The 23,506-nt window shown below is 43.1% G+C and overlaps 1 protein-coding gene across 2 annotated transcripts in view; it reads right to left on the bottom strand.

The window, feature by feature from the left end:
- LOC113405053 (ubiquitin carboxyl-terminal hydrolase 12-like) overlaps positions 1-23,506 on the bottom strand; it is a 74,948-nt gene that overhangs the window by 25,113 nt on the left and 26,329 nt on the right. For both annotated transcript variants that reach the window (XM_026653482.1, XM_026653481.2), the window contains one exon: positions 18,638-18,867. In XM_026653482.1, the coding sequence (XP_026509267.1) occupies positions 18,638-18,850 (213 nt within the window). In that variant the 5' untranslated portion in view covers positions 18,851-18,867. The remainder of the gene's footprint in view (positions 1-18,637; positions 18,868-23,506) is intronic.

Here is a 23,506-nt window from a genome sequence, read left to right on the forward strand (position 1 = left end):
ACAGAATCTACCAGACTGTTTTGGATTCCTGGCAGGTGGACAGCAGTCCGGGTAATATACATGGGAATGCTATAGTTCCAAGGGCAACGGATCCACACAAAGCTGAGGAGTGTGCTCCTCCTTGCTTGTTGATGTAATAGGCTGCCATCACATCCAATAACACCCAGATTAACTGGCCATAGATACGAGGGAGAATTGTTCGCAGGCTAGTCCAGCTGCTCTTACACATTGATGTGAAGCACAGACTCCTGAGAGGACCATACGGCTCAACCAACCTGTCCCTCCAAATGTGCTCCCCAACCTAAAAGGTGTACATCTGTGGTTATAGTCTTTGCTGAAAGTGGGGAGTTGAACAGCACTACCAGACATACTTTTCCTCTATCCTCCCACCAAGTACGGGAGGTTAAGACCCTTTTGGGAATCAGGACTAACAAGTCGAGACTGTGCTTGCCCAGAGTGTAAACCGTCCACAACCAGGCTTGCAGACATCAGAGATAAAGCTCTGCAAACCGGATGAGATAGGTACTTGTGTCCATATGACCCAATAGCGCCAAGCAGGATCATGTGGATGCCCAGGGACTCGTCCAGCTTCACTGAACTAGTCAGATGATGGAGAGGAAGTGGTCATGTAGTACATATGCCCTGGTTATAACAGCATCCAGCCTTGCTCTGATAAATTCTATCGATTGTGAGGTTTACGGGGTAGACATCTCCAGATTCACTTTAAAACCCAACCTATCAAATAACGTAGAAGCTTGGTGGTTGCTTCTTGTGTTTCCTGGCAAGATTGTTCCTTTAGGAGCCAAATCATTAAAGTAAGGATAAACGGTCACTCCTTCATTGATGAAAGTGAGCTGCCACCACTGACAGCACCTTGATCAACACTTTCAGCACTGTCAAGAGTACAAAGATGAGACCCCTGTACCACTTTTGACTGGCCACAAATCTCAGGAATTCCCTGGGTGCCCAATGAACGTCCATGTGAAAGTAGGCATCTTTGAAAACGAAGGCCGTAAAGAGATGAGATAGTTGATGGCAGGGTCACTACTCTGAACTTTTGGTGGCGTATTAATTTGTTCAGTTCCCTGAGAATGGGTTTCCATCCTCCTGCCTTTTGGGGGATAAGGAAGTACCCCAAGTAAAACCCCTTTCTCCTTGCTGTCGAAGGCACTAGTTCCATTGCCCTCAGTTCAAAGAGCAACTCTACCTCTTACAGAAGACTCCTCTCATGAAAAGTGTCCCAGAAAATGGATGGAGGTTGGGGAAGGAAGCAGACTGATGGTGTATCCTGAGGAGATAACCTCTACTACCCATCTTTCCATTGTGAATTCTGTCCAGGCAGATAGGTAATGGGAAAGTTAGCCTTCAAAGGGAGGGGTAAAACCAGAGGGAATGTGTAGATATGGAGGGACAGTTGGCGTGTGCTTTTGAAGGTCCTGCCAAAACACCAATTTCCAATGGTGGTAGTTGGGAAGTAAAGGATGAGTGTCCCTGTGGTAGATGGTAAAATCATACTTGGCCATCAATGCTTGGCAGTTTGACACACAAAACTGTACGGAAACCAAGGATATGCTTTTTTCCCCAAAGAGATCAAGACTCTTTACTTCTTTCTTATGTGGCATAGTCCTGGTCTGTCTCTCTGCTATGCTGGTGGCCAACGACACTACCAACAAGTTGGGAGGTGGGAGAAAGAATAGGTACTCTGACCCTTTCACAGGTACAAAATGTTTGTTTTCAGCCCACAGGTATACTGGTGGGATCATGGCAAGCATCTGCCAAAGAGTGCTGGTAGGTTAGAGGATGGTCTTAATAGGGGCACAACTCAGACTCATGCTATTCAAGATGTCCAGCAGTTTGTATGGTGCTTTCTGGACCTCTTCCATGGGGACTTGTAGCGACTCTGTCACCCTCTTAAGTAAGGCCTTTGTGTAATCAGGATGTGGTGGTGAAGCTGGAATCACCCCCTTGTCTCGGGAAGAGGAGGATAAGGTCACTAGCATATAATCCTCCTGCTCCTGTTGCTCTTCTCTTCTTCTTCCTTTTGCTGCTATAATTGCATGTCTTCAGGAGGCTGACGAAGCTCTTCCTCTTCTCTCAGAACCCTGGATCTCCTTTATCCTCTTGTTAGACAAGAGACCTTACTGGGCAGTGGTTTCACAGATCTTCCAGGCCCCAATACTACCATTGTGGGATCTCATACCTCCTTGGTGCAGGGCTTTGGTACAATACTAGGTACCAGAAGGCATAGTGGGGTACTCTTTCATATAAGAGTAGTGAGATACCTTGGAGACACCCAATGTTCTGTCTGGGCTCAATCCTCTCAAAGAACCCTTCAGAGCACCGTCCAAGAGTGGGTGTCTGTCATAGTTCTCTTATGACTCTTAAGTTGTGAAGCTCAGATCCAATGTGAACGCCCTGTTGTTGACAGTACCGTGTTTCAACACCTACTTTTACATGAGGATGGAGAGGAATACTATAGGGATACTGGTACCAGCTACCATTCTGGCATCATATGTTGGGGTCTGGAAAGGAATGGAACATATATTCCGAGAACACTGGAGTCGAGAAGCGAGCCAAAGTCAATGGAGTAGTTTCCATAGCTCAAGCTATTGAAGTAGAGGGCATCAGATCTAGGGATACCAAAGTGGGTTTTGGTGCCAAAGAACCATTCCCAGTACTGGAGGTACTGCTGTTTTTTCATTTGAGGAAGTCCCAGACTGGTCCTTCCTGGTACTGGATGGTCCCACTCCAGAGCACAAAGCTCCCAATCACTTGGTATGGGATGGAGACTTCTACCTCTTTTTAGAAGTCTTGGTCAGAGGATCTTCCCTCTTGTCCTTATGGTAGCATGTGTCTCTCTTTTCCCTCATCTGTCTTAGCTCTGTTCTCTAATGTCTCTTGGAGTCAGAAAGGAGACAGAGATCTTGGAACCGCCCAGAACCAATTAAGAGGGGCCATTCCTACCTTTTGGGGGAGGAGGGGGTGTCTCGCCAGTCAGAAATTGTTTCTGTCTTCATGGGCTCCTCCATGAGGAACTTATGGGGTCAGAACTCCCTATACTGCTAAGTCCTACTTGGGAACAACCTGCATAAATGGCAGCCAGAAGGGATGTGGGTTACCCCCAGGCAGTACAGACAAGTGTCATGAAATCTGTGACCAGGAAGGGTTTATGTCATTTAATGAAATTTTTGAAGCCAGGGATGATCCTTGACATACTCTCCCGCAACAGTTGGAAGATAGAAGTTCTTTGGTTTTGTTTGTTGTTGGGTTTTTTGTTTTTTTGGGAGGCGGGTGGGGGAAGGGGAAGAGAGAGCTCAGCAACAGCTCCCTGTCCTGGAGTGTGTGTGGGGGGGGTGTTCTGAATGTTAGGAGAGAGTTTCTCAGGTGCGGTTCCTTATCTATTTAAAAGTTTACAGAAAGAAGCTGAAGTCAGTACAGACACTGAAGCTCCATCCTAGACCACAAGTGGTAAGAAAGAACTAAGATGGTGACATTCTGACAGCTCCCCTTATCTCCTTGGTGAGGAACATGAGGAGAGCAGGGGCACACGTGCAGACCAGATGGAAAGTGCTAGGGAAAAACATCTCCAGCCCTGGGCACATGTTTAACCCTGAAGTGCACTACACACAGGGACAGTCACTCAAAAAAAAAAAAAAAAAATCAGCCCTTCAGAGGACTTAGGGCTTGTCTATACTTACGCGGTAGTTCGGCGGCTGGCAATCGAACTTCCGGGTTCGATTTATCGCGTCTTGTCTGGACGCGATAAAATCGAACCCAGAAGTGCTCGCCGTCGACTCCGGTAATCTTGCTCGGCGAGAGCAGTACACGGAGTCGACGGGGGAGCCTGCCTGCCGCATCTGGACCGCGGTAAGTTCGAACTAAGGTACGTCGACTTCAGCTACGTTATTCACGTAGCTGAAGTTGCGTACCTTAGTTCGAATTGGGGGGTTAGTGTAGACCAGGCCTTAGATATTGTCTGATGAATAATGTCACATGGGTGCACAAAGCCAAAAAGACTAACATTTGTAGAATCACTCCATATTTCTCAAAGGTTCGGAGGTCACAAAGTATATGGTTCATCCCTGTGCCAAGAAAGATTTTGCAGTGGAGGAGTCCACATAGGCTACAATCCTACCTTTTGTACTGGCACGAAAATGGACTTTTGTTTAGATGAAGCCCAAGGATCTAGGAACAGAATGCACACCTTGAGAATCTAAGACACACTTTTTGAGTAGTATGTTAGGTACAGGCATGCTTGGGTGTCTGAGAAAAGCAGTTATATCTTCAGTTTAGTAAAAATGTTTAGTGCCGTACAAAGACCAGATCTTGGTGTATTATTATTAGAAGTCTTCTCCTACTCCAGATTGGAAATGTATCTGATGATTCATGTGTATCACTGAATATACCTGCAATCTATTGTTGACCTCCAAAGGATTCTGGATAAATTTTTTAAAAAAAACCTTTCTGGGAAGAGAGGAACAGGAAATGCCACATTGTTATAATGTCATCAGCCAGCAAATTACTAACTTCACAGTCCCAGAGACCACCTCAGCTAATGATCTCCTTGAAGCATCCCTACAGAAGCTTTGGTCCCTGTAGGTGAGTTTCCCCCACCTTTTAAGGAAGCTGATTGACTGGTTTTGTCTGTTACAACTGCAGAAATTGCTTCAGTCAGTGCCTTGCTCCACTGAGGTAGGCAAGGTTTTTCCTCAGTGGAAGTAGAAAAAAGGTCCTGCAGGAAAGCACCCCTGTAAGAGGCAGTTGAAATTTTTCTTTTCAAAGCCTTCTCTCAAAGACAAACAGCAAACAGACATGGCCATAAAGCTCACTTTCTATATGTTGCTTTTAAAGCAGGAATTCTAGAGAGGCAGAGGGGGGAAACCATAGAGTGTAGAAATATCCTGGATGTGACTGTTTTTCATCCTACCTGTCAGAGCAAGTGAGAAGGAGGAACCCAGTGTGTGTAGCATCACAAATTGAGAGACAGACTAGGGAGATTTAGCATTTCTGTTATTTCAGATATCAGGATAAAACTTGGCATACAAATCATCAGCCAAGTTGAAAACATGTTTCCCATCAGGCAGGGTAAATTGGCTGTTTCTTTGGTGTCACAAGAGAAAAAAGCCCCCATGCTTTCTGATCTTATGTACCAAATTAAACTGTCCAGAACAGGATCAACCACTGTTTTGACTAAATAGTAGATCAAACTAGATGCAACAACCTGAATAATTAATTGAATTAAACTTTTGTCTTAATTTTGAATTTCTTATATAGTTATCACTTAAAACAACTAAGTATTTTTGTTACAAATGCCAACCAAGATTGCAGCCCCGACTGTGCTAGGTACTGTACACAATTAAGAGACTGCCCCTCCCTAAAGAGGTAACAATTCAAATAAACACCACAGTGCTGGAGAACAGAAGTATTTTGCAGATGGGGAAGTGAGGCACAGCGAAACCAAGTGACTTGCCTAGTCACACAGCAATTCAGTGGCAGAGCCAAGAACTGAAGCCAAGTATCAAAAGACTCGGTCCACTGCCTTAACCACAAGACCATCCTTTCTCTCAAAATAACCTTTTATTGTTTGACTGAAAAAATCTGCTTTTAGAAACAGGTGGTTATTTATAGCAGTCTTGAACTCAGACAAGAAAAAACTGGCAAAAATGTAAAATCTATCAAAGCTTTCGTCTTCCTTCTTTATCTTAAAAAAAAAAAAAAAAAAATTACCAAATGCTCTGTGTAGCGCAAAAGCTTGTACCTTCCACCAACAGAAATTGGTCCAATAAAAGATATTACCTCACCTCTCTTGTCTCTCTCAAAGTTCTGTCATGCCAATGAGAAATTAATAGCTCAGCAAGTCTAAAAATATTGTTTTCAGTTTTGTTACCAAAATGCTGCCCAAATTAGACAAATTTAAAACAAATCTGCCCATCCCAATAACCAAAAGACAAACTCTTGAATACTACATTAAAATCAACAAATTTTGCTTTTGGCAAAGCTACCTTTTTACCAGAAAGAAGTCATGGGGGAAAAAATTAGTTCCAATACCCAGAAGCGAATTCAACATCTCTTATTACCCACCGTATATAACTGCTGAAAATCATGTGGTACATCCAAGTTAATTGAGCTGGAAGATATACTTGTGGATCAATTTTCAGAGTGGTAGCCTTGTTAGTCTGTATCAGCAAAAACAACAAGGAGTCCTTGTGGCACCTTAGGCTTGGTCTACACTAACCCCCCAAATCGAACTAAGGTACACAACTTCAGCTACGTTATTCACGTAGCTGAAGTTCGAAGTACCTTAGTTCGATCTTACCTCGGTCCACACACGGCAGGCAGGCTCCCCTGTTGACTCCGCGGTACTCCTCTCGTCTAGCTGGAGTACCGCAGTCGACGGCGAGCACTTCCTGGTTCGACTTATCGCGTCCAGACAAGACGCAATAAGTCGAACCCAGAAGTTCGATCGCTCGCCGCCGAACTACCGGGTAAGTGTAGACATACCCTTAGAGACTAATACATTTATTTGGGCATAAGCTTTCGTGGACTAGAACCCACTTCATCAGATGCATGAAGTGAAAAATACAGGAGCAGGTATAGATACATGAAAGGATGGGGGTTGCTTTACCACGTATGAGGTCAGTCTAATGAGATAAATCAACTAACAACAGGATACCAAGGGAGGAAAAATAACTTTTGAAGTGGTAAGAGAGTGGCCCATGACACCACATTCTACAGGCCATTACCCTCTGACCCCACTGAGGATTACCAAAAGAAACTACACCATCTGCTCAAGAAACTCCCTAAAGAAGCACAGGACTAAATCTACACTGACACACCCCTAGAGCCCTGACCAGGGGTATTCTACCTGCTACCCAAAATCCATAAACCTGGGAATCCTGGACACCCCATCATCTCAGGCATTGGCACCCTGACAGCAGGATTATCTGGCTATGTAGACTCTCTCCTCAGGCCCTATGCTACCAGCACTCCCAGCTATCGTCAAGACACCACTGACTTCCTGAGGAAACTACAATCCTTTGGTGATCTTTCAGAAAACACCATCCTAGCCACTATGGATGTAGAAGCCCTCTACACCAACATTCCACACAAAGATGGACTACAAGCCATCAGAAATAGCATCCCCGATACCATCACGGCAAAGCTGGTGGCTGAACTTTGTCCTCACCCACAACTATTTCAGATTTGGGGACAATTTATACCTTCAAGTCAGCGGGACTGCTATCGGTATCCGCATGGCCCCTCAGTATGCCAACATTTTTATGGCTGACTTAGAACAATGCTTCCTCAGCTCTCATCTCCTTACACCCCTACTCTACTTGCACTACATTGATGACATCATATGGACCCATGGGAAGGAGGCCCTTGAGGAATTCCACCACGATTTCCACCCCACCATCCACCTCACCCTGGACCAGTCCACACAAGAGATCCACTTCCTAGACACTACAGTGCTAATAAGTGATGATCACATAAACACCACCCTATACCAGAAACCTACTGACTGCTATACTTACTTACATGCCTCCAGCTTTCATCCAGATCACATCACACAATCCATTGTCTACAGCCAAGCTCTAAGATACAACCGCATTTGCTCCAATCCCTCAGACAGAGACAAACACCTACAGGATCTCTCTCAATCGTTCTTAAAACTGCAATACCCACCTGGTGAAGTGAAGAATCAGATTGACAGAGCCAGAAGGGTACCCAGAAGTCACCTACTACAAGACAGGCCCAACAAAGAAAGTAACAGAACGCCACTAGCCGTCATCTATAGCCCCCAAGTAAAACCTTTCCAGCGCATTGTCAAGGATCTACAACCTATCCTGGAGGATGATCCCTCACTTTCACAGACCTTGGGAGACAGGCCAGTCCTCGCCTACAGACAGCCCCCCAACCTAAAGCAAATACTCACCAGCAACTACACACCACACAACAAAAACACTAACCCAGGAACCAAACCCTGCTACAAACCCCAGTGCCAACTCTGTCCACATATCTATTTAAGGGACACCATCATAGGACCTAACCACATTAGCCACACCATCTGGGGCTCATTCACCTGCACATCTACCAATGTGATATATGCCATCATGTGCCAGCAATTTCCCTCTGCCATGTACATTGGCCAAACCAGACAGACAGTCTCTATGCAAAAGAATAAGTGGACACAAATCTACCATCAGGACTCATACCATTCAAAAACCGAGTAGGAGAACACTTCACACTCTGGTCACTCAATAAACAGACCTCAAAGTGGCAATTCTTCAACAAAAAAAACTTCAAAAACAGACTCCAACATGAAGCTGAAGAACTGGAATTAATTTGCAAACTGGATTAGGCCTGAATAAAGACTGGGAGTGGTTGGGTCATTACAAAACCTAAACTTAATTTCCCCAATACTAATTTCTCCCTACTGTTACTCACACCTTCTTGTCAACTGTCTTTAATGGGCCACTCTCTTATCACTTCAAAAGTTATTTTTCCTCCCTTGGTATCCTGCTGTTAATTGATTTCATCTCGTTAGACTGACCTCACACTTGGTAAAGCAACCCCCATCCTTTCATGTATTTATACCTGCTCCTGTATTTTTCACTTCATGCATCTGATGAAGTGGGTTCTAGCCCATAAAAGCTTATGCCCAAATAAATTTGTTAGTCTCTAAGGTGCCACAAGGACTTCTTGTTGTTTTTGTGGATCAATAACTTCCTTTAAAAGAAATAAGGCAAAACACCCTAAAGTCAGGGATATGACTAGGATTACTTCTACAACCCAGGAATCCCCCTCTGCTGCCCAAAAAGGCACTGTATGTTAACATTACTCTACAGCTATAATGAAGTTTTATCCAGAGCCCTAAAAAGGTGACCTTCTCCCACCACACATTTTCTACCTCTACGCATTCCTTTCTACTTGCATGCTCCCCTATATATCTATGCATGGTACTTATTTGAGTGCCTAACAATCTAAGAAGAAATTACTTACCTTGTGCAAGTAATGATGGTTCTTTGAGATGTGTATCCCCATGGGTGCTCCACTGTAGGTGTGCTTGCATCCCTGCGCTGCTGATCATAGAACTTCGATAGTAGTGTCCATTAAGCCCGCACATGTACTGTCTGTCCTTGTGCCCCTCCACGAGGCTAGCTACTGCAGGCAGGCTAACCCCCCTCAGTTCCTTCTCTACCAAAGTCAGTGACAAGCACTCTGAAGTAGAGGGGAGGAGGGTAAGTTGTGGAGCACCTATAAGGACACACATCTCAAAGAACTATCATTACTGCACAAGGTGAGTAACTTCTTCTTCAAGTAATGTCCCTATGGGTGCTCCACTGTAGGTGACTCCTGAGCAGTATCCCTGCAGGAGGGCCGGGGCTTCGGGGTTGGGTCAGTTACAGATCACACTACTGTGGAGCTAAAAATGGCATTGGATGCGGAGTCCCCAGTGATCGTAAAATGTTCTGCGAAGGCATGGACTGACACCCATGTCACCGGTCTACAGATCACTGAGATATGGACATTTTTGAAGAAGGCAACGGATGAGGAGATCAATCTTGTGGAGCGTGTACCAATAATATTTGGAGGTGTCATATTGTGTACTTGGTAACATTGTTTAATGCAGTTTGAGACCCACTTGGAGAGTCTCTGGGCTGATATTGCTGAGCCCTTGGAACTTTCCACAATGGGGAGGAAAAACATAGGGACTTCTTTAAAACTATAAGGTAGAAGGCTAGGCTCTCATGACATCTAGAGTGTGTAATATACCCTCCCTGTTGTCTTGGTGAGGCTTGGGGTAGAAGATTGGAAGGTGAATCAATTAGTTCATGTGAAACAGGGAGATTACTTTAGGAATTAATTTTTGATGTAGTCTGAGTGTAACCTTGTCCCGAAAGAATACCGTGTAGGGAGGATGTGTCATTAGGGCCATTATTTCTCCTATTCTCCTTTCCCTATCAGGAAGGCTGTTTTCACTGACAGGCATATAAGTGAACAGGTGGCCAGGGTTTGAAGGGAGACCTGGTCAGCCCTTTCAGTACCAGGTTTAGGTCCCATGATGGGATAGGGAGTCAGGGTTCTGAGGAGGCAATCGTCCAGATAGGGGTAAATCATGATCCCTTGGGAGAGTTACACGCACAGCCACTACTGAGAGAACCTTGGAGAATACTCTCAGGACGGATGATAGCCTAAAGGGGAGTAACCTGTACTGGTAGTGGTCTTGTCTCATAGGTGCCAACTCCATGGGTGCTCTGGGGCTGGAGTACCCACGGGGAAAAAGTGGTGGGTTCTGAACACCCTCCGGCAACCCCCTATCAGCTCCGCTCTTCCCCCCCAGTGCCTCCCATCCATCGCGATCAGGAAGAGGTGGGTGGGGGCGGGTGCTTGGGAGAAGGGGTGGAATGGGGGCAGGGTCTGAAGCAGAGCCAGGAATCGAGCACCCCCCAGCACATTGGAACGTCGGCGCCTGTGTCTTGTCTTAGGATGAATCTGATAAATCATCTATGAGATGGTAGGATTAAGATATGAAAGTAGGAATCCTGAAGGTCAAGAGTTGAAAACAAGTCTCCCTGTTTCAATGCTGGAACGATCATTGCTAGAGAGTGATCATCTTGAATTTGAGCTTTGACGTCCTGATGGGTACTAGGAAATAGTGAGAGTAGAACCCTTTGCCTCGTAGATGGTGAAGTACTGGTTCTATGGCTCCTAACTGGAGGAGATGATCGACTTCTTATCGTAGTAAACTCTTGTGAGAAGGATCCCTAAAGAGGGATGGGGAAGGCTGTTGTGGAGGGGTCAGGGAGGTAAAATGGATAGAGTACCCATTGCAAATGATCTCTAAGACCCATTGATTCAAATGTTATGCATTCCTAGGTGCTGCAGAACATTGCTAGACGGTGGCCAAATGTGTGGATAGCAGTGGTCATCTGTAGCAGTTGGGGGGGGCGGGGAGAAGTGGTCTTTCGATGCCTCGACCAACACATCAAAGTTGATGCTTGAAATTGACAGCTGGAATGAGGACGACTGTAGGCCAGATGGTTTACACCTTGAACTTATTTTTCTCTGTGTGGCTCATAGTAGCACTGAGCTGGGTATTGGGAGGAGTGTGATTTGAGCTGGGGCAGCGGACTAAATTTCCCCTTTTGTCCTGGCGTGTAGATGCCCAATGAACAGAGAGTGGCCCTAGAATCCTTCAGGGTGTGAAGAGAGGCATCCATCCAAAGGGAAGATCTTCAACGGTCGACTGTACCTCCTTTGGGAAGACCGACAGATGTAGCCATGATGCACATCACATAACCTCCGCCATGGAGACAGACCTTGCTGCTGTGTCGAGGGCAGACTGTAGTCTTGTCTTGGCCACTAACTGTCTCTCTTGGATAATGGCTTTAAATTGGTCGCAGTGAGACTCAGGTAACTGTTAAATAAAATTGTTGTTTTGAATAGTTTACATAGTCGTATTTTGCCATCAGGGCTTGGTAACTGGCGATTCGAAACTGAAGTGTGGCCGAGGAGTATGTTTTCCTCCCAAAAAGGGACTGGAAGCATTTGGACCCTATCATAAGGAATAGACTTCATCTGGTGTTGGTGGCCATGGGAATTAAATGCATCCATCATGATGGAGATGGGTGGAGGGTGGGAGAAGAGGAATTCAGTCTCTCTCGCTAGGACATAATATTTTTTGTCCGCCCACTTGCAGGTAGGTGCCACCGATGTTGGGTCTGCCAAATGGTTTTTGTGGGGTCCAGAATAGTCTCACTAATTAATTTTTGAGGATGAATGGAGTAGGTCAGAATCGATGATGGATGTCCTTGACTTCTTCTAGTGGTATTTGGAGTGTATCTGTCACTCTCTTTGCTAGGTCCTGGAAGAGGTGACAATCATCAGCCAGAGATGGTGGGGAAGGCATGACGGCCTCATCAGGGAAGGAGAAGGATATGGTCCTCAAGGTCACCTCTTCCTCAACAAAACCGCCCTATGGTTCTTTCCCAATTTCTTCTGGAGGTTACAAAGCTCTGGATGCCGCAGCGGAAGGGGTGCATCTCGAGGGTTCTTGGGTGGGGATAAAAGCCTGAGAGGCATGGCGGTGATATGCAGTCCAAGGGTCCCAGTATGGCCGCAGTGGTTGTGGTGGTGCCCATGGTTGGCCATACCACGATGGCAGTGGTAGGGCCATCTGAGGGTATGCTCGGTGGCCCTGTAGATATTGGGCACCAGAGGGAGCTTGGGAGGAGTATTGATATACCGCCTCCCCTGGTTCACTATCCAAGCCCGCACTAGAGAGCAGGGGAGCATGACAGGGCAGCGGGGAAAACGTCCATGCCAAATGAAGACTCGGTATGGAAATCCCGGTACCGAGAAGAAGAGACTCTGGAACATCAGATACACGGAGGTCCCTTGAGTGCCGGAATGCTGGCAGTACTGACCAACTCGGTGCCACTGTCAGTACCAGGGAGGAAGGAGATCTTGCCTGCACCGATCGTTCTGGTGTGGGGATGGGACATTGATGATGGTACCGATGGAGAATAGCATACCAGCAGTGCCTTCTTAGTGGAGTGCTTACTCCTCTCCTTGTCCCTCAGTGCTGTTGACTTGGTGCCTGAGCCCATTGCATCCATAGGTACTTGTCAACAGTACCTACCAATGTAGATATCTGTGAGCAGGGGTACTGGGCTGGGATTGTCTTGGTGCTGACGGTACTGAAGATAATGAGCATGCCAGAGATTGTTTGCAGCTATCTCAGGGCTCACTGTGGGGACTTCTTGCTCTCTTTTTCGATGATTTATGAGAGGGGTCAGCGCCTGGTTTCTTGGATCCAACGTTTTTAGATGTTTAAGATTGTGGGGAAGACTCATGTCTGCCAGGTAACTCATGGCACTAGTCCAGAGAGGGTTGGAGGGCCGCCTCCATTAAGACGATCTTCTGTCTCAGCTCCGTATCCTTGCGAGACGTGGGCTTGAGTTGCTGGTAGAGACCACACTTTTGTTAAATGTGGTCTTTCCCAAGGCAGCGTATGCTCTGAGAGTGCTTAGAAAGAGGCTATCCCTGTTGCATACAAGAAAGTCACTTTTTGAAGTCCAGTGAACTGGGCATATCCTGTTGGGGGAGGGTTCCCCCAAAGAAAAAAGGTGGGAATTTTTTTTTTCCAGGGAGAAAAGATAAGATAAAAAGGAAAGAACTAATACTAAAACTAAGTACTAGGAGACTAACTACAGAAATGCAAAACAAAAGCATGGTCATAATGCACTGTGAATAGCTCAGTCTCCAGCCAGGGACAGTTGAGAAGGAACTGAAGGCAGTTAGCCTGTGTGCTGGCTAGCCTCTTGGCGGGGCGAGAGGACAGACAGCACATGTGTGGGCCTAATGGACACTGCTACCGAAGTTCTCCAGCAGGGACACACGATACTTACAATGGAGCACCCATAGGGACACTACTCAAAGAAGAATATTTTTATCCTCACAACACCCTCGTGACATAGGAAAATACTTTTATCCCTATTCCAGAGATGGGAAATTGAGGAATGGAAACACTAAGTGACTTGCCCAATGTCATGCAGAAAGTCTGTGATGCAGCAGGGAATTGAATTTCATTCTCCCCAATCCAAGCCTAGCATACTAATAACTGGACCATACTTCTCATTCTCCCCTCATCACCATAGTATCCAAGTACTTTAAAAACATTAATGAATTTATCCTTATAGTACTCCTTCTGAGGAAGGGACGTATTATCCCCATTTTACAGAAGTGGAACCAAGGCACAGAATAGATAAAGGACTTGCCAAAGGTCTCACAGGGAATTTGTGAAAGGTCCAGCAACTGAAACCTAAACTCTGGAACATTAGCCTAATGTCTTAATCACAAGATCATTCTTCTTCCTTTTCCTGAAATTTTTCCCATATTTCAAGTATTAATCAGAAAACTTTAAACTATTTTCACTCAACCATATTCACTGAATTGAGACAATTTGCTGGTTTGCCATCACCCTTCCTTTATATCTTGAGGGAAATGCTGTATGATCCAAGAGTCAATTAATATTACTTATTTTCCAATAGCAGCAAATTCATAACATGAGCACATACTACCAACATCCCCACCTTCTGAGCCAAAATCCTGATAAAATCTCTATTGAAGGAAATATACAGATAACGGTTCTGTTACAGTATAGCTGGTCCCAGAAAACGAATCTTTGCTTAAGAGCAGCCATTCCACTTCCTCACAATCACCTTCCATTTGTACCACACAAAAGCCAATAAACAACTCAACATCTTCCTGAATGGACACACTCTGGCCCATGACCAAAGCGTATGTGTCTAGGACAGCAGTTTTCAAACTGTGGGTCGGAACTAGTAGATACTCAGCTGAATGAAGCCATGCACATAACAGGTACCAAGTAGGGCTGTCGATTAATCGCAGTTAACTCATGCGATTAAACTCAAAAAAAATTAATCATGATTAATCGCAGTTTTAATTGCACTGTTAAATAGAATACCAATTGAAATTTATTAAATATCTTGGATATTTTTCTACATTTTCATATACGTTGTATTCTGTGTTGTAATTGAAATCAAAGTGTATATTTTTATTATAAATATTTGCACTGTAAAAAATAAATCTCATACAAGTACTGTAGTGCAATCTCTGTCGTGAAAGAGCAACTTACAAATGTAGATTTTTTTTGTTCCATAACTGCACTCAAAAACAGAACAATGTAAAACTTCAGAGCCTACAAGTGCTAAGAGAAACGAGTTTGTTTACATTTACAGGAGATAATGCTGTCCTCTTTTTATTTACAATGTCACCAGAAAGTGAGAACAGGCAATTTGCACGGCACTTTTGTTGCTGGCATTGCAAGGTCTTTATGTGCCAGATATGCTAAATATTCATATGCCCCTTCATGCTTCGGCCACCATTCCAGAGGACATGCTTCCATGCTGATGATGCTCATTAAAAAAATAATGCATTAATTAAATTTGTGACTGAACTCCTCAGGGGAGAATTGTATGACCCTTGCTCTGTTTTACCATATATTTCATGTTATAGCAGTCTCGGATGATGACCCAGCACATGCTATTCATTTTAAGAATATTTTCACTGCAGATTTGACATAACGCAAAGAAGATACCAATGTGAGATTTCTACAGATAGCTACAGCGCTCGACCCAAGGTTTAAGAATCTGAAGTGCCTTCCAAAATCTGAGAGGGATGAGGTGTGGAGCATGCTTTCAGAAGTCTTAAAAGAACAACACTCTGATGCGGAAACTACAGAACCTGAACCACCAAAAAAGAAAACCAACCGTTTGCTGGTGGCATCTGACTCGGATAATGAAAATGAACATGCGTTGGTCCGCACTGCCTTGGATTGTTATAGAGCAGAACCCGTCATCAGCATGGATGCATGTCCCCTGGAAAGGTGGTTGAAGCATGAAGGGACATATGAATCTTTAGTACATCTGGCACGTAAATACCTTGCGATGCTGGCTACAACCGTGCCATGAGAATGCCCGTCCTCACTTTCAGGTGACATTGTAAACAAAAAGTGGGCAGCATTATCTCCTGCAAATGTAAACAAACTTGTTTGAGCAATTGGCTGAACAAGGAGGAGGACTGAGTGGACTTGCAGGCTCTAAAATTTTACATGGTTTTATTTTTGAATACATTATTTTGTACATAATTCTACATTTGTAAATTCAACTTTCATGATAAAGAGATTACTCTACAGCACTTGTATTAGGTGAATTGAAAAATACTATTTCTTTTGTTTTTTTACAGAGCAAATACTTGTAATAAAAAATAATTATAAAGTGAGCACTGTACACTTTGTGTTCTGTGTTGTAACTGAAATCAATATATTTGAAAATGTAGAAAGCATCCAAAAATATTTAAATAAATGGTATTCTATTATTGCTTAATCGTGCAATTACTTTTTTTAATCACTTGACAGCCCCAATACCAAGAGAATGATCAACCTGGCCTGGTTGCTGGTCCTGTCCAAAATCGTCACCTTGCAGAATCTGCTCCTTAAGGAGCAAAACAAGCCACATCTACCCCTGCTTACAGATTAGTTTAATCCATTGAGCCATCATCTCAGCTCAATTCCCCTAAGAACCCTTGATATCACCTCCAGGTGGCACTGTAGCTGGCAAGAGCAAGCTTCAAACATTGACGGTGCCTATCTCATGACAGATCCAACAGTCCAGCCCCTAGTTTTGACATTTCATTTGCCATTTTTGGGTAAAGCTCAACCACTTGTAGAATGATCAGATGTGTTGACCATTACTATGGTCTGACCTTAAGAGCCCCTCCATGCCGACTGGCAGAGACCCATTATTTTGTAATTCCTATCAGACCTGACACATTCACTCCACCTATCACATTGCTCTCATTCATCTGTAAAGACTACCGTGCGAAGTATCAAATGAAAGCTGGTGACACATCAGTCATTAATATCATTACATGATGTATGTACAGATGGTGTGTAAAGAGTTGTGTGTGTGCTGGAAATATGTTCCTAAAATGTGTTTTGGGAGCAGAGTTGATAAACAAATTTGTCCTAGACAAAGGAATGTTGATTTGCCTGTTTACATGTGTCTCTAATGTAAATTGAGCATGGTGATGCCAGAGACATTGGGCAGTTCCTTTACATCGGAGGTTAACATCCGTTATCAGGAGGATAAGTCATCCTGACTCTTGAGACCAAAGACAATGAACTTTAGGGAATATAAGGAGAAGCAAAAGAGCATTTTCTTATTCATCACTGGAGGAGGGAGGGAGGGAAAGAGGTCAGTGTTCTTTACATTCTATGAACGGTGGATCCCCAACTACTTAGGGCTGGTGATATTAAAAAGTAGCTGTAGGTGAGAAAACTGCCTTGGACAAGGATTGTAATCTGTTAAATTTTAGTCACTAGAAAGCGTGATTATATTTTTGTTTTATTTGTAACAATTTTCTGTTTCTGTTATCGCTGCTTAGAATCAAATTAATAAAACTTATTCTTGTTTTATTATAAATTCATCTCAGTGCTGTTAAGTGAGGTGTGAATCCACAGCTAAGCCAACAGGCTGGTGTGTATTCTGTCTCTTTGGAGACACGGGTATCCAGTGGCTGGATGCTGCACAGACACGCTTCTGGACAGTTAGGGAACTGAAGTACATCAAGGGTTAACCTGCAGAGCAAAGTTAGGACTGGCAGAGTGAGAAGGAGTTTGTTTGGCTGGCTAACAGACTGGGGCGGCAGAGAGCACCAAAAATGTGTATACAGAGTGTAGTACCAAAAATATTTCTTTTGCTAAAGCAGAAGGGTGACAGTGACTTACAGTTCCGGTTGCCCTAAAAAAAAGTGTCAATGGGGCCTTTGTAACTCCCCCACTTTGTCGCTGTGGCCAGTTAGAAGATGTACGCCACATGCATCAGCAAGGGCTGCTGGTTCCCTCATGGACTGGCATAATGCCCTCCTATCAGCTACTGAATGGTTAAGACATTTAAACTAACACACCTGACTTGATCATCTATGCCAGTGGTCCCCAACCTTTCTGTGTGGCGGGCACTGGACGACTAGCCGCCAAGGAGCATGGCCGCCAGACAAGCAGCCGCCAGAAGTAGTGTCATCAAGAGGCGTCGCCGCTGAAAAGCAGCAGCATTTCGGCGGCAACGCTTCTTGACGTTGCCGCTTCTCGGAGGCATTTTGGCGGCTGCTTGTCCAGAGGCCAGTAGGCAGGTGCACATAGATGCCCCGGCGAGCGCCATGGCAGCCGCGGGCACCGCGTTGGGGACCCCTGATCTACGCAGATGCAATGTTTAAGTTATATATTTTACAGTCATCATTCTAATATCTTATTTTAAGTAGGGAACCTATTTTAGACTTGAGCTGATCCTCTAGACCAGAGCTGGAATAGCAAGCATTTGATAGTATCCTGGGGAGAAACATCTCTCTATATTCAAGACTTGTCTATCTAAATAAATGAGAAAAAAACGGGCCAATTTTGACAACTAGAGGCACAATGGAATTCTGTCATATTGATTTTAGCACTATTAAGCAAATTTGGCAAATTAAAAACTGATCAAGCTCACCTGGGAAGATGTATTTAATTATAGAATATAAATGTGTATGTTGAATGATAGCAATGTTTTAAATCTAAATCTGAAATAGATTAGATTTAATAGTTTACTATTAGAAGAAAAAGGATTAACAATGAAAACAAAAAAAGGTGGATTTACATATAACTATATTCAGGCCCTTCCAAACTTTTAATCCTTATTTTTAAAACATTATCTAAATTCTGAAGCTGATTATGAGGGCACAGTTCAAAAATCCAAATGCAGATTTTTCATGCAACAGTTTGCTCAGTACTCTTTCACTGACCAATAAGGGTTCCTTTCCATAACTCATTCAGTGATCACTCATTTAAAAAAAAATTTAATCACTCACTAATATTTAGTGGATCATACAGATAGTTACATTTAAAGCTTACAAAAATAAACCAATTAGTCTAGTACACTTACCATCTGCATGAATCTTGAAACTAAAGGAGTAAAAAAAATTGTAATTTAAATATGCAGTTCAAATTATTTTAAAGAAAAATGGATTCCTGAAAGTATGAAAAGAATTTCTTCTATAAAAACAGATACAGACTTACAGTTTCACAAGTAAGACATCTGGTTTCATTAGTTAATGTTCCCTGAAAGATCTCATGAACCCAGGTTGGGTCTGGTGTGCTGTTATTGTTTTCATTGTCGATACTGCCATTAGGTAGACGGCCATTTTGTTTGTCCTGTTTTCTCTCTTCTTGTAAAATATCAGCAATTGTGTTTAAAAGATAGTTTAAGAACTCATGCGCATCCTGCTGCATGTAGTTGTCAAAGAGCTCTAAAACATGAAGATAAAATAAAATAACCAACTAATTAAAATTTTGAATAAAAAGTCCAATATAAAACTTTCAAAATATAAGTCAAAATATGGCATTAGCAGAACTTATTTCATAGACATATGCAATCAATTTTAACCTTAAAAAACCAGTGAAAGCATTAAAATTAAAACACTTTGGCAGAACAAGGTACTGTATAGATATTTGGATAAATACAGATAAGAAGGGATTCTAAGCAGAAGTTTATGATGTAAACACATATGGGAAAGAGAAAAGTGTACTTATGGAAAAGGCATTAAGTCCAATACAATGCCTTGAAATACAGGTAAATATTGATTAGGATGCTTTCTCAAAATCTCGCGCCCCCCCCCCCATATGTACTTGTTACAAACACAAATAAGGTAAAATTACATTAAAATGATTGCAGAGCACAATCTATTAAAATCTAAAGAAAAGGACACCATATAATATAGTTCAATGCCACATTTACATTCAAAGAAGTCCTAAGATGTTAGGCAAAAGTTGACATTGGTCTATGTCAAGAATCATGCATGACTAAGTACTTCTATAACATTACCCATAAAACCTATATTCCACAAACTTGAAGTCTGGGGATGAGAAAGTGCAGTGGTATAGAAGAACAGTCTTTTTATCCCATGTGTTTAGAAACTACCTAGAGTCAACAGGCTCAAAAGAAAGTCTTAAAGAACAGGTTTATGCATAGGATTGTTCAGTCAAAGCAGACACACAGCTTTGAACAGAGAAACCTTTCCTGACTCTGCTTTCATCAAAGGAAGAATATGACCACTATGGTCTCAAAGGCCAAGTCAACAGAGGTGCAAGGTTTTTGTTTTTAATTACCATCACTACACTATCACAAGTGCAGCTCCATAGGTGCTAGCAATGATGAAAACACTACTATAAACAAGGCCCCTACAGATATCAGTATTTTTAATGAGTATCATCTAATTGTTGAAAGCCATTTTAAAAATGGTGGTAGCTGCAGGTCCCTTGCCTACATATGGCTAAAAGGACTTAGCCTAAGACTCAAACTGGACAGGAGCAGTGACAGGCAATCACCAAACTTGTTCTCTCTTTTTGAGCAGTAGTTGACTCAAAGGAATTGCACATTCTCCTTAATTACCAACTCAAAAATTTTCTATACCTGCATAACTAATCATGCAATTCCTCCAATGGGGCTCTATATATTGGCTACATAGCAGAAATTGTGTTTCTACCTAACAAATTACAAGTTGCAACTTGTTCTTAGTCCAAGACTATAGAGCAAATGTTAGCCCATAAGTGAAGGAATGGTACCATAAATAGAAAGATTAACAAAAATAGGTCATCAGTTTCATATGGTGCTAGTAAAAGGATATTCACAGAAACCTACATTTCAGGAGAGTATATTTGAAGCTACATGGAAACTGTCACAGATCATCTACAAACCAAGCAGCTTCCAGGCCAAGACACAGAGTTGAAAATAAACTAGATCCCAGATCAAACCAGCCAAAATGTTTTTATTTAATTGAATATTTAAATTGAGGTGGCATAACAAATACTGCAAGTCTCCTGAAGGCAAAAGGCTTGCCTCAGAGGTTCTTAGCAGTATTGCATCCAGATTCCAGTGTGGTGCATGTCCGATCAACAGTCTGATATTAAGCACAGTGGATCTAATCCCACCGATGTCCTTGCTATTATTTAATTCAAGGATTAGGAGCGATTGGAACAAAAGGAAACAGAACACCTCCACTTGGTTAATGAGAAACTGCAAACTTGAAACATGTCAGGTTTTAAACTCTTCTCATTACATATACGGTTTAGTACGTATTTTAACGCAAGAATAGAGTCTAGAAATGATATAGAGGTAAGAGATTCTGAGCACAGAAAGAGTCTTGATATAAGAGCTGTGAGGATATAAAAGTCTTCATGAGTGATTGGTCTTACTTGATGAAAGTAGAATCTAGACTGGGTTTTCCTTTGTGTGTATCCTCTTTCATGTATTGTATATCAATCCAAACATACACCTACTATTCCTAGGAGACATATTTTTATAAAGAATTCTCCATTGTAGCTATTAAGAAAGTTATTCATGGACGTACTTTTTTAAAAAGTTAATTCGTCAGAGTGATTAATACTTCAGTGTACATCACCACCACCACCAAGAATCAGCCACCTAGCAATTCAGCAGTCGTCTCCTATAAGTCTATAACGGGGTGGCCAAACTTACTGAACCTTTAAGAGCTGCATACAACAATCTTCAGAAGTTTGAGAGTTGGGGCACACCTGCCGGGGCTCGGGGCTTCAGTGGGAGCTGGATTGAAGCCCCGAGCCCCAACAGGCACCTCCCATGGAATACAGAATCTTTTTTACTTCTAAATCCCCATTTGAATAAATCCCAAAGTCAGCAGTGATTAGAAGTTGACGGTTTGATGAGTGAGGTGATGGTGTTGTGTGATATGTACACTTAAAATACCATTATAGTTATCACCTTTGCTGGCAGTCTCAGCAGAAATGCCAAGAGCTAAATGGCATGGAGATTGAACTATTCTTTCACCTCTACAGACAGTCACTCTTCATCAGATTTAAGATTCATTGGTGTGTAGCGTAAGAAAGCTTGCACAACACTACTACCTATGCTATAACTGCTCTATTGATAAAGAGATCTTCTTCCAGGTTTGAAAAATCTTAGCATTTTTCATGAGCAGTAAATTCACTTAAGGCTAGAAATAAATTATTATGCTATCCTAGAGTAGTTTGTCTTTATTATGCAGTCTTCATAATATTTGAATATGTGAAAAACATTTGGAAATATGTCCCAGGATGGATTATACAGGTATGAAAATTTCTACAATATGAAAGTGTTGTCGTATTTAACTTGTATAAACCAAGCAGGGAAGTTTTTATTGAAAGATCATCTGTAATTAATTTAAATAAAATGTACAATTTACAAGCATTATTTTATATTTGTTCCAAATCAAGTAGCAGATCTATTAAAGGCTTTAATTATATTTTAATACATAGAATTATTTCATAAACCATCCTAATCAACAAGCATTACAAATACCAAATAGGAAGTGTTAAATATCTGAAATTACGCGTTTCCACAACACTAGGATAATTATTGAAAGTGTTACTGATTTTTAAAGAAGAATATATTAATCCTAAATAGAAATGTTAAGTCGTAAGTGTTATATAAACATGAACTGAACTCAATGTAAGCTATAATCTTTCAGTCAAAGCCTTAACATGGAAAGACAGACCTTCGGGGCTCATTTCACACTTTAATTATTTCATTTAATTATAAATATTCTTACTAATAAGCGCTAACATTCTGGAACAACTAAAGGTTTCAAATTATTTGATTTTAACATATGAACGAAGATATAAGAACGGCCATTCTGGGCCAGACCAAAGGTCCATCTAGCCCAGTATCCTGTCTTCCGACAGTGACCAATGCCATGTGCTTCAGAGGGAATGAACAGAACAGGTAATCAAGTGATCCATCCTGTCACCCATCCCCAGCTTCTGGCAAAAGAAACTGCCTCTGCCCAGTTTCAAACCAGGGCCCTTTTGCGTGTTAGCCAAACATGATAACCACTATACTTCATATAAATACAGATGTGAGATAAATAACATAGCACAAAAGCTTTAAAAACAGTGATTTTTGACAAAAATCTACAAATTCCACACTGGCAAAACTGCCTCCAATATTTGCTAAGCACTGACTGAGCTCAGTTCTATATGAGACGGGGGAGAAGAAAAAAAAAAAAAGACATGGACCTTGCCTCAGGAAGGCCAAAGTATTTCTCAAATGCGGCCACCAGGGGCTTTTCTTGTGGCCACAGGCTTCTGGGCAGTGATGGGGGGAGGGACAAAGCAGCGGCCCCTCCCCTGGGGCTGCCAGGAGGGGTTGGGCTCTGACCCCCTCAGGAGCCACAAACACTGGAGAAACAGACCGCTGTTGTGAGTTCTCCACCTTCCTGGGGGTGGTAGGGTTGAAGCTGGAACCCTCAGCCCCGGGTTGGTGGGGGCAGGCTCTGTCCCCTGATTACAGGGCTTCGGGCTCACCACTCCCCCGCCCACCACCCACACCCCCTGGCTTGAAGTGATTTCCATTATATACAGGATTTCAATGGTTCCCAGCATCCCCACTATAAAAACTGTTCCAGTGCCCCAGCCCACTGCCTCCCTCCCACCTCCCCATCCAAGATTTAATTTGTCCTCTGGCTTGACAGGGCTGAGTAAATCTGCTGTGAAAAGTAGGGCTACCATGTCCGGATTTCCCCGGACATGTCCGGCTTTTCGGTCTATAAATAGCCGTCTAGGGGGGGGATTTCTAAAAATCTAAAAATGTCCGGGATTTCCCCCCGGTCGGCTATTTATAGACAGAAAAGCGGCAGCCAAGCGCCGCTCGGTAGCCAAAGCCCCTTCCCTGCTTCCCCCATCCCCTGCAGCCTTACCACGCCGTCCGGCCCCGCAGCTGTCTTCCCCCTCCTCCCCTCCCCGGAATGCTCCACCCCCCCTGCTCCTCCCCCTCCCCTGCTTCCCGCAAATCAGATCTTCGTGGGAAGTCTGAAAAGAAGCAGGGGCAGGCGGGAGACAGCAGCAGGTAAGCTGGGGCGGGGGGAGGGGGGGAGG

The sequence above is a fragment of the Terrapene carolina genome, unplaced genomic scaffold (genome assembly GCF_002925995.2).
Source record: "Terrapene carolina triunguis isolate 2854851 unplaced genomic scaffold, T_m_triunguis-2.0 Scaffold139, whole genome shotgun sequence".
In the NCBI taxonomy this organism is placed as follows: Eukaryota; Metazoa; Chordata; order Testudines; family Emydidae; genus Terrapene; species Terrapene triunguis.